Genomic DNA, 11,331 nt, shown 5'->3' with positions numbered 1-11,331 from the left:
TTTTTTTTTTTTTTTTTTTTTTTTATGAGTCTTGGCTTTGGATTTCAATCTGTTTTCCTGAATAAGGGGTGCAGAGCCCCCACATGAGCTCCCGCTTCCTGAAAAGGAGCCCTTTCCCACTCTCTCTTCCAAGCTTTTCTCCAGTGACACACTCAGGGTCTTCCCAGGGTGCCCCACCCACTTCCTAGAGGCTCCATTCACATTGCCTGAGGGGTGCCACCAGATTCCCATTAGAGAATTAAAAAGCACTGTGCACAGGCGGGAGGTAGGACAAAAATCCTGCCCCAACAGTAGGAGTGAGAAGGGGCTTCTTGCTCCTTGGGCGAGTGGATGGATGCCCATTCTGTTGAAGGGTCACCCAATAGGGAGAAAGCGGAAGGCCCACCTCCCTCTCTCCTGCATTCTCCAGGAAAGTTCCGGAAGTCCCATATCCCTGGGGTGAGCATCTGGCAGCTGGTGGAGGAGATCCCTGAAGGCTGCAGCACACCGGACTTTGAGCAGAAGCCCGTCACCTTGGCTCTGCCAGAGGGTGAGAGCCCAGAGGGGAGCTGTGGAGGGGAAGCAAGATTCCTGCTGTCCTACCTCCCAGGGGAGAGGGCTAGGGCACACACCTTCCTGGACACCCAGGCCCTACATCCATCACCAGACCATAGACTGGCTCCCTCCTATCCTTAAGGGGGTACGTGCTTACCTGGAACCCTAGAAGTGACAAGGGTCCTGGGGAAAAGAGTGGATAAAGAGAATGAAGAGACAACATGCTATTCCAGTGTAAGAAATATCTGGGGGGCAAGGATGGAAAAATGCTAAATCGGGGAGCAGGGAAAGGTTGTGGTGTTTTCTGGTCCCTCTCTCCTCTCCTCAAAGCCACTGCTGCAGATAGGCACTGTTAATACAGTTAAGGTGATTCCTCCCAATCCTCGCTTCCAGGCAGCAGCACCCGCAGTGGCTCACAGGCTGGGCTCAGGAAGGCCCTTCTAGAAGGCCACATAAGAAAGTGCCCAGAAAAGTGGTGGGAACAAAGGCTTATTGGGGAAAAAGTGGGAATTGGTGTTCTTTCCCCAACACACATCCCTGCAATAAATTTTAGTTCATAGCATCCTCGTAATAAGAAAAAGAATGGTATTTTATTTTTCTTTTTTCTATTATTATTATTATTATTATTATTTGAGATGGAGTTTTGCTCTTGTTGCCCAGGCTGGAGTGCAATAGCTCGATCTCAGCTCACTGCAACCTCCGCCTCCTGGGTTTAAGTGATTCTCCTGCCTTGGCCTCCCAAGTAGCTGGGATTATAGGCATGGGCCACCATGTCTGGCTAATTTTTTGGTATTTTTAGTAGAGACAGGGTTTCTCCATGTTGGTCAGGCTGGTCGCGAACTCCCGACCTCAGCTGATCCACCTGCCTTGGCCTCCCAAAGTGCTGGGATTACAGGCGTGAGCCACCGCACCTGGCCAAAGAATGGTATCTTATTTTTCTAAATCTGGAACAAGGTAATGAGAAATTGGGATGGGCCCTTGGGCCTTTAGTCTATATTGCTCTCTACTAAGATGTTCCTGGTGGGAGGCTGAGGGATTCTTTGAGGGCAGGCAGTTCCCAGGTCTCCATGCCAGGCATGGAGCTTGGGGTCTTTTCTGAGGTTGGAACCTATGTCTCAGCACCAGCTCCTTTGGGCACCAAATAGCCATTCTTTCCCGTGGTTGTGATTCCTCTTCCCTCTAGAGAGTAGGAATGGGAAGGGAACCCACAAAAATCTCTTTTTTTTTTGAGATGGTATCTCACTCTGTCACCTAGGTTGGAGTGCAGTGGCTTGATCTCTGCTCACTACAACCTCTGCTTCCAGGGTTCAAGCAATTTTCCTGCCTCAGCCTCCCAAGTAGATGGGATTACAGGCACACACCACCACGCCTGGCTAATTTTTGTGTTTTTAGTAGAGATGGGGTTTCACCATGTTGGCCAGACTGCTCTCGAACTCCTGACTTCAGGCGATCTGCCCACCTTGGCCTCCCAAAGTGCTGGGATTACAGGCGTAAGCCCCTGTGCCCAGCCGGAATTCACAAAATCTCATTCCCTTCCCAGTCTTGGCAGAGCCTTCAGACTCCTTGCTCACCCACTCTCAAGAAAAGCCCCTCTCCCCTAAAGCCCTGCTGGCCTCCCCTTTCACCAGGGCCAGTCCACCTATCTCTTTCCCTCAAGCAGCCCAAGCTTCCGCAATACAGAAAGAGGAAGGACTGCCCTCTGGGTGCCTGGAATCTGCTGCTTTCCACCTGCCTGTTCCAAGTCCTGAGTCAAGGGGACCCAGGCCTGGCACCCTTTTTGGAAGGGGCTGTTGAAATACCTAGATGAGGAAGATGATGTAAATTAGAATTTAAATAAAGTATACAGTCACCTTCTCCCAAGTTGTCAGTCTTTCTGCTCGTCTCTTCCTGCTGCAGGGAAAAATGCTATCTTTCGGGCTGTGGTCTGTGGGGAGCCCAGGCCCGAGGTGCATTGGCAGAACTCCAAAGGTGACCTCAGTGACTCCAGCAAGTACAAGATCTCCTCCAGCCCTGGCGGCAAGGAGCATGTGCTGCAGGTAATAACCATAGCTCTTCCCCCGACCAGGGTCTATTCATCTTTTCCCATCCCCTTGAAGATCTCTTTGGCAGCCTTCAGGCCCTAGAGGAGTAAGACATACTCCTTGTTGAAGTTGAATCCATTCAACTCCATCTCGTGACTCAAAGTTGACTGAGCGAAGAATGGATCTGGCAGGCTCTCAGATACCTCTGCTGATAACCGGGAAGGTGGTGTAGATTGGAGCTTAAGAGCTCAAGCTCTGAAGTCAGACTGCTGGGGTTACAATCCCAGGCCCACCACCTTGGCTTTGGAAAGTCACTTTACTCTTTCTATCTCTGTCTCCTCATTTGTAAAAATGGGGTAATAACAGGACCTGCTTTAAGGAGTTGTTATGAGTTGTTGTTGTTGAGACAGATCTCGCTCTGTTGCCCAGGCTGGAGTGCAATGGCATGATCTTGGCTCACTGCAACCTCCGCCTCCCGGGTTCAAGCGATTCTCCTGCTTCGGCCTCCCAAGTAGCTGGGATCACAGGCATGCGCCTTCACGCCCAGCTGATTTTTGTATTTTTAGTAGAGAAGGGGTTTCACCATGTTGGCCAGGCTAGCCTTGAACTCCTGACCAACGGTGATCTGTCTGCCTTGGCCTCCCAAAGTGCTGGGATTACAGAATGAGCCACTGTGCCTGGCCAGGAGCTGCTATGAGGATGAAAGTTTTATGTAAAGTGTCTAGCTAGTGCCTGGCCTATAGTGAGTACTCAATCAATCTTGGCTAATCTGAGCAATACTATAAATACTAACCATGGGATACCTACTATGTGCCAGGCCCTACTATGTCCCAGGGGCTAAACATTTGACATAGATTATATATTTAATTCTAATCATTCACCACTTTTTTGAGGAATTATATTCCCATCTTATAAATGAAGAAACTGAAGTTGAGAGAAGTTAGATAACTTGCTCAAGGTCCCACAGCCAGTAATACAGGACGGAGACTGTTTTCAGGCCCAGATCCATCCGACCCCAAAATCACACTCTTTCTACTATGCTACATTGTCTCTGATGGCAGAGAATCGGTACATCCACCCTCTGTCCCGAACCAGGTTTTTGTTTTGAGATCTGTCTTTCCTGATAAAGACTATGAGCTCCATAAGGACTAGGACCATGTCTTAATCACTTTATATCCCCAACACATAGTTGTGTCTAGTAAATGGAGGAAGGAGACATGGTAGCCCTGCTCCTCTGCCCTTGGCTTTTCTGCAGATCAACAAGCTGACAGGTGAGGACACGGATCTGTACCGCTGCACAGCAGTAAATATGTACGGAGAGGCCACGTGCTCAGCGAGACTCACCGTCATTGAAGGTGGGCTTTTCCCTGAGCTTGTCTCATCAGTGCACAGGGCAGAGAGCCCACAGAGGAATCAGAGGCCCCGTGGCTAGTGAGGGAGGGGAGCAGAGGGGAGGGAGGCCCACTGAGGCTGCCGCCGCTGCTGCAGCCCCACCTTGTGCTGGGCCCCCGGCTTCATCCACATGCACACTGAAGTCTGCATGTGTTTAAAAAGGCACACCTTGGCAGATGCTCTGAAGGATATTCTTTTGGCCCAGTAAATGAGCAGGACCTGAAAGCTGGCTTCTAGTCCTAGAGCTTCTGCTAACTCATTGAATGGGCTTTATTTTCCTCTCTGGGTCTCAGTTTCTCCACCGTGCAAAGGATATTTGTATATTTTGGACAGGCCTATGCCAGAGTTAACAAACAGGTCATGCAAAGGCCAAATTCTCCCTCAGACGTGTATTTGGGTGTGCGTGGTATTTGAAATTTTAAAAATTGTCAACCTGTAGTAATTAAAAGGTAGTAATTAAAATATCTCTTGAGGAAGCAGGTCTAGTCTCGCCATTGATTATGCTTACAATTGATCTGCCTACAAGTAACAGAAAATCCTACTAAGAGTAGCCTAAGAAATAAAGATATTTCATTCCTTCATATAAGAAGTTTTGCAAGTGGTGTCCAGGGCTCATACCACAGCTCACAGCTGCCATCAGACAGCTGATTCCTTTGGTCCCACTGCTCTGCCATCCTTAGCAGATTGGCTTATCACCTCATGGCCATAAGAGGGCCATGGCAGATCCAAACCTAATCCATGTTCAAGGTAGGAAGGTGGAAGAGGTGGCCCAGGTCCATCTGCCTCTCTTATTTTTATTTTTATATTTTTGAGATGGAGTCTCGTTCCATCACACAGGCTGGAGTGCAGTGGCGCAATCTTGGCTCACTGCAACCTCTGCCTCCCAGGTTCAAGCCACTCTCCAGCCTCATCCCCCTGAGTAGCTGGGATTACAGGTGTGCGCCGCCACGCCTGGCTAATTTTTGTATTTTTAATTGAAACAGGGTTTCACCATATTGGCTAGGCTGTTCTGAAACTTCTGACCTCAGGTGACCTGCCCGCCTCAGCCTGCCAAAGTGCTGGGATTATAGGCATAAGCCACTGTGCCTGGCCTTTTATTTTTTATTTTTTGAGACCTGTTGCCCAGGCTGGAGTGCAGTGGTATGATTATGGCTCACTGCAGGCTTGACCTCCCAGGACCAAGTGATCCTCCCACCTCAGCCTCCCAAGTAACTGGGACTACATGCATGCGTCATCACACCCAGCTAATTTTTTGATTTTTTTTTTTTTTCTGCAGAGGTGGGGTCTCCCTATGTTGCCCAGGCTGGTCTGGAACTCTTGGGCTCAAGCTATCCTCCCACTTTGGCCTCCCAAAGTGCTGGGATTATAGGCATGAAACACCATGACCAGCCCATCCACCTTTTTTATAGAGGAAGCAAAGGCTTTCTCAGAAATTCCTGGAGCTCATTGGTCAGGACGGTGTCACATGAGCACTGCTAGTTGCAAGGGAAGCTGGGAAGGCGAGTGTTTAGCTTTTTGAGTCTCTCTAGTGGAAGCAGATGATGAGGATTACAAATGGCTGCAGGATTAGCCAAACAGCAGTGTCTGACCTATTTGGTAATATTGGGCTTATACCCTGATATGGCAGCTCCCAGGTGGAGTGAAAGAGCAGCTGCCCCTTTAGATACTCTTGAGTTTGTTGTGGTTGCCAATGTCTGCTTCACGCATTTCTGCCACCTCCCTGGCCCCTGTGGACACATGACTGGGCCTCCCCTGCATGAGATGATGCTTAGGTTGGTCCCCTTGGTCATGGGTAAGGCTCTGGGGTAAAAAAGCTTATGATGGACAGACCCTCCATCCTGCTCCATCCCTCTTGCTGGGATCATCCACGCCTTAGAGGACAGTGGGGAGAGCAGGGCTCTGGGACTCCATCAGTTTCTCAGGAAGACCGTCAACGTGTCTTACTTCTCTCCCTGCTTGTCCACATCAACTCCTTCCTCTCCTCCCTGGATGATCCAGTTGGCTTTCGGAAGAATCGGAAGAGACTCAAGGAACCACAGGAAGGTAGGCAGATTTGTCAGAAATCTCCTTGGGGCCTGTGGGAGATAGACTACTCCTTTCCTGGTGCTCCCTGCCTGGTTGAGCCACCATGCACACCTTGTGGGTCACCACCAGTCTTCAGGAGAGCCCCTTCCAAAGGCTTGGTTGTCAGCATGGGCACACAGAAAAGCCCTGCATCAACCCTCAGGCATCCCACCTGGGACTGAGGCCTCATTCCTGCTCCTTTTCCAGACCTCAGGAAGGAGCTGATGGACTTCCGGAAGTTGCTGAAAAAGAGGTGGGTTTGGGCCTGTCCATGAGGGATTTTGGAGCCTCCCATAGTATTCACTCCCTACTATTTCCATAAGTAAGCTGGGCTTGGGCCGCACCTCCACCCAACACAGCAGGGAGCTAGACTGCCTGTAGCAGATGGGAGGATGGGAAGGGGACTGAACTGGGAATTCTGGATCTAGCTCTGCCATTTCAAAGCTCTATATCCTTGAGTTAATCATCTCTCCTCTGATTTCCTCCTTTGCAAAATGTGGTGGTCCACTGGAACAATGATGTAACTTTTTTTTTTTAAAGCAACAGAACAATGCAACACCCACTTTCCCCAGACATCTTACTTAGAAATCTACAATACAGGTTGTTAGAAGCATTTCTCCTGAAAGTTGTGGGGTGAGGCTGAGGCTCGCCCCACCCATCTCTGAATCCTTCTGGCTCCAAAAGTGGTCAGTCCCAGAGATTCCAGGCTCTGTATTTCCTTGAGTGCAGATAGAGCAGCTTCCTAGAACTACTTGGGGCACCAGAGCCAGGTGGCCAACAAAGGAGCAGGGGTTCCTCTGGCCTCTGACTGGCTGGCCTTGCTCCCCAGGGCCCCACCAGCCCCTGAGAAAAAGATAGACCTTGAGCAGGTATGGCAGCTGCTGATGACGGCAGACAGGAAGGACTACGAACAGATCTGCATGAAGTACGGCATCGTCGACTACCGTGGCATGCTGCGCAAGCTACAGGAGATGAAGAAGGAGCAGGAGGACAAGATGGCACAGGTGCCTCACTCCATGGCCACCCCTCACTCCATGCCCACCCCACACACCTGAACCACAGGTGCCTCACCCCATGCCCACCCCTCACATCTGGACCATAGGTGCCTCACACCTGGAGGTGGGCTTGGAGGCAGAACTTAGGAAACCAAGTATGATCGAGGGGCCTGTCTCCATCTAGTCCCCAATGGGGTATCTGGCTAAGGCCTTGGGATCCCAGGTTGGTGTCCTACCTTTGCAACCTGGTTCTGATACTTACTAAACTCTGGAGCTTTGGAAGAGTTAGGGCCTCTGTATCTTGGATTCTTCATCTGTAAAATGGGAATTATAGTCATGCCTACCTCGCAGGGTTATTGGGAGGATAATGAGAGAATGTACTTAAAGTACTTAGCTTAGTGCCTGATACATGGTAAGGGCTTGATTTTTGCTATCATTATCATTGTCACCAGATTGAGGGGGGGCGGTACCTCGTTGGTTTATTTCTCTTTTTTTTTTTTTTTTTTTTGAGATGGAGTCTCACTCTGTTGCCCAGGCTGGAGTGCAGTAGCACAATCTTGGCTCACTGCAAGCTCCGCCTCCTGGGTTCACGCCATTCTCCTGCCTCAGCCTTCTGAGTAGCTGGGACTACAGGCACCTGCCACCACGCCCGGCTAACTTTTTGTATTTTTAGTAGAGATGGGGTTTCATCGTGTTAGCCAGGATGGTCTCAATCTCCTGAACTCGTGATCTGCCCGCCTCGGCCTCCCAAAGTGCTGGGATTACAGGCATGAGCCACCGCGCCCAGCTACCTGGTTTATTTCTAAAGGCTTTCATGCAAGGGAATTTTACAGTTCCCATTAGCACTCTGATCCCAGAATCTTATCAGCTGTACAGGAATTTCTTCCCTGTGTCTAACTTAACTATAACATAAGTCTAATTTTTCTTCTGAAAATAGAAAACAACTCGTTTTCATTATCCTGAAAGTAGTATCTTATCCCCTTGAAGGATAAGTTTCCTTACACCTAGGGTCTCAGCCTTCTCTCCTCAAAGCTTTCTCATTGGCTTTGACACAGGACCCAGCACAGAGCTTTGCACACAGTAGGTGTTCAACTAATGTTTGTTAGAAGTACAGATGAATTGAAATGCCCTACTGAGTTCTAGCACCTGGGCACCTGGGGTCTTTTCTTGGTTGTCTTCTTGATCTGATCTCTCATCTTGGAGAATTTCCTTCCTTGAGGGGCTTACTTTTCCCCACTTGTAAAAGGGGCCAATGCATGCTCATCTGGGACGCTGTGGGCCTGGGATGGTACCAGGACCTATGAGGGTTTGGAGTGCCCCGAAGAGAGAACTTCATGAACTCTCCTGGTGGGTTTGTCTGCTTTGTAGTACATCAACGCCATCTCCAGCTTAAGACACATCAGGGTCACCAAGGATGGGATTGCAAAGTTTGACCTGGAGTTGGATCTCAAGGATTCTCAGAGCAAGATTTACCTGTATAAGGTGAGGCTGGAGGGGCTATGAGTGGGGGGATCTGGCAGGGATGCTGCAGGACTAGTGGGGAGAGAACTGTGGGTACCCTGGATTCCTCCATGGGAACAACCAGAGCACACAAATGGTGAGCCCCTCATCCCATGGAGTTCCTGGTTGGAGTTGGGCCAAACCCTGGTGTAGACCATCCATCCACAAGGACTTCTTATCTCGCACTGAGCAACCAGTCTCTCCAGCTGGGCCTGTGACTCTCTGTAAATTGTGTCTAACACCAGAGCATGGGGGTGAAAAGAGGGTTCTGAGAAAGTGCACCCCTTTCCATCTGAGCTTTCTTTCCAGAGACTTCATACATCCCTACCTGGGCTCTAGGAGTAGTTACCTGCCAACCAGATGGGGGCAGCGGCAGGTGGGGAGGAGCTGGTAAAATTTGGCTAGTTCTGTAGCCAGACTCATCCAGCTTCATCACTTACAAGCTGTGTGACCTCAGACAAGATACTTATCTTCCCCGTGCCTCAGTTTCCTCATTTGTGAACTGGGGATAATATAGGACCCACCTCACGGTGTACTGCAGCGCTAAATGACATCATGCGTGACTTGCCCCTCCCCTCACCTCTCTGCTCATTCCTGCTTCTCTTCCCCTTGTCCCTCTGTTCCTGCCCCACTGGCCTCATCCCTGTTCCTTTGCCCCAGCTGTTCCCTCTGCTTGGCATGCTCATCCCTGATATCAACAGGGCTCATTCCTTTATGGCAGAGAGCCTTCCCTTGGCCACTCTGTGTGATTCCACTACGTCCCTCCAGCCCCGTCCTAGCACTCAGGAGCCCTGGACCCATATCTACCTTTTTGTTCCCTGGTTCTCTCTTCTCTTTATTTCTCTCTCTCTCTTCCTTCTTTCCTTTTTTCCTTTTCTCTCTCTCTCTCTTCCTTCTTTCCTTCCTTGCTTCCTTTTTTTCCTTTTCTTTCTTTCTTTTTCTTTCTTTCCCTTCCTTCCTTTCTTTCCTTTCCTTTTCTTTCTTTCTTTCTTTCTTTCTTTTTTTCTTTCTTTCTTTCTTTCTTTCTTTCTTTCTTTCTTTTTTTCTTTCTTTCTTTCTTTCTTTCTTTCCTTCTTCCCTCTCTTTCTCTCTCTTTCTTTCCTTCTACAGGGTCTTACTCTGTTGCCCAGGCTGGAGTGCAGTGGTGCAATCTCAGCTCACTGAAACCTCTCCCTCCCAGGTTCAATCAATTCTCCTGCCTCGGACTCCCGAGTAGCTGGGATTACAGGTGTTTGCCACCACACCCAGCTAATTTTTCATATTTTCAGTACAGATGGGGTTTCACCATGTTTTCCAGGCTGGTCTTGAACTCCTGACCTCAAGTGATTCACCTGCCTCAGCCTCCCAAAGTGCTAGGATTACATGCATGAGCCATCACGCCCGGCCAGTTCTATTTCTTTCTAACATAAATTATTTACTTATTTATGACATTTATCATTTATATTTTTCTCCCATAGGATTTTAGCTAGTGAGAGCAGGAATCTTTTTTTAGGCATTGATGTGTCCTAAGTACCTAAAACAGTGCCTGGCACACAGTGGGCCCCTAATAAGTATTAGCTGTTGTTAATATTCAGCAAGTAGCAAACCTATCTAGGGCTTAAAGTAGGTATGCATATAGATTACTGGGTTTGTAGAGCCTTATGGATATCTGATGGTATTCTCTGCAAGTTCCTGTTGGTGAATAAGTTGAGCTAGGGCCCGTGGGCCATTGGTGTCATGTCCAGCCTCCCCTGCTATCCTCGCAGGGCTGCTGGGGAGTAACTCTACTCATAGCCTGAGCTGGAATGTCAGCAACTTCAGGTGCCCCTTTGTATAACACTTGTAGACTTTTCACTCCATGGACATTCCTAGAGCATGGATTCCCATCCAGCTCAGAATCCCTGTTCCCATGTCCTCCAGGCCCTGCTGTCCACCCCATCCCAGCTCCTCTGTGGTTCCAGGAATCTGTTGTCTGGTGATTGGGCCTGTGGGAGAAAACTGCTGGTTATAGCCAGAATGGGACTGGGGCAGGAAGCACTGAGGACCCGCTGAGGCCCGCCTCCTCTTCGTTTTCTGGCCTTAGGATGGTGAGATGATCCCCTATGGCTTCAACAACCAGACCAAGCACTGTCTGCGCCGGCTGGGAAAGCGTTATGAGTTCCAGATCCAAGACTTGAGGCCTGAGGACTCTGGCATTTACCAGGTCAAGGTGGAGGATGCTGTGGTCTTCTCCACAGAACTGGAGGCCAGTGGTGAGTGGTCTACACTGCCGAAGTTGGAGTCGGGGAGATCTGTGAGAAGTGGAGTCCATGTTGGTGCAATGTGTGTATTGGGGGGTAAATGTGATGTGGCCCCAGCTGCAAAGACAATTGGGAGACGGACACATACCTAGATGGCCAAATTTTGATGCTTTCTGTTTTCCAAAGCCTCGGTGCAAGTTATCTCTCCTGGGGCTGAGCTGGGTTCTACTGAATTACCGTCACAGACACAGAACATATGTGTCATGCCTCTGCTCAGACCTTCTGCAGCCACCAATTATTTTCAGATCAGATCCGGACTAATTGCATAGCCTCTAGAACTCCTTTCTGTTGCATGTCCTCATCTCCCACAAAGCCCTAGCAAGAATCTCTGGGTTAGGCATCCTCGTGCTCCATACAGACCTTTGCTTTTCTGCTTCCTGTATTCCTTCCCTATCTAGGAACTGCCACTCCTCCTTCATCAAACTCTGTGCCATCCCCATGAGTACCTGTGTCCACATCACTCTCAGAGCAACCTGCCAGCTCAAGGGGGTTCTTGAAAGGACAAGGAGAGGCCTGGGGAAGGGAGCATGTCCTAAGAACATGGCT

At 49.4% G+C, this 11,331-nt stretch overlaps 1 protein-coding gene across 1 annotated transcript in view; it reads left to right on the top strand.

Annotated features, from left to right (window-relative positions):
* The window catches only part of IGFN1 (immunoglobulin-like and fibronectin type III domain containing 1), a 37,421-nt gene that overhangs the window by 480 nt on the left and 25,610 nt on the right, over window positions 1-11,331 (top strand). Inside the window, exons 2-9 of the mRNA XM_011990608.1 lie at window positions 410-529; window positions 2,431-2,570; window positions 3,811-3,910; window positions 5,946-5,990; window positions 6,219-6,264; window positions 6,841-7,015; window positions 8,375-8,488; window positions 10,569-10,737. Of these exons, the coding sequence (XP_011845998.1) occupies window positions 410-529; window positions 2,431-2,570; window positions 3,811-3,910; window positions 5,946-5,990; window positions 6,219-6,264; window positions 6,841-7,015; window positions 8,375-8,488; window positions 10,569-10,737 (909 nt within the window). The remainder of the gene's footprint in view (window positions 1-409; window positions 530-2,430; window positions 2,571-3,810; window positions 3,911-5,945; window positions 5,991-6,218; window positions 6,265-6,840; window positions 7,016-8,374; window positions 8,489-10,568; window positions 10,738-11,331) is intronic.

Source organism: Mandrillus leucophaeus, unplaced genomic scaffold, assembly GCF_000951045.1.
Source record: "Mandrillus leucophaeus isolate KB7577 unplaced genomic scaffold, Mleu.le_1.0 Scaffold38, whole genome shotgun sequence".
NCBI classification, from domain to species: Eukaryota; Metazoa; Chordata; class Mammalia; order Primates; family Cercopithecidae; genus Mandrillus; species Mandrillus leucophaeus.
This window is presented reverse-complemented; position numbering and strand designations above follow the sequence as displayed.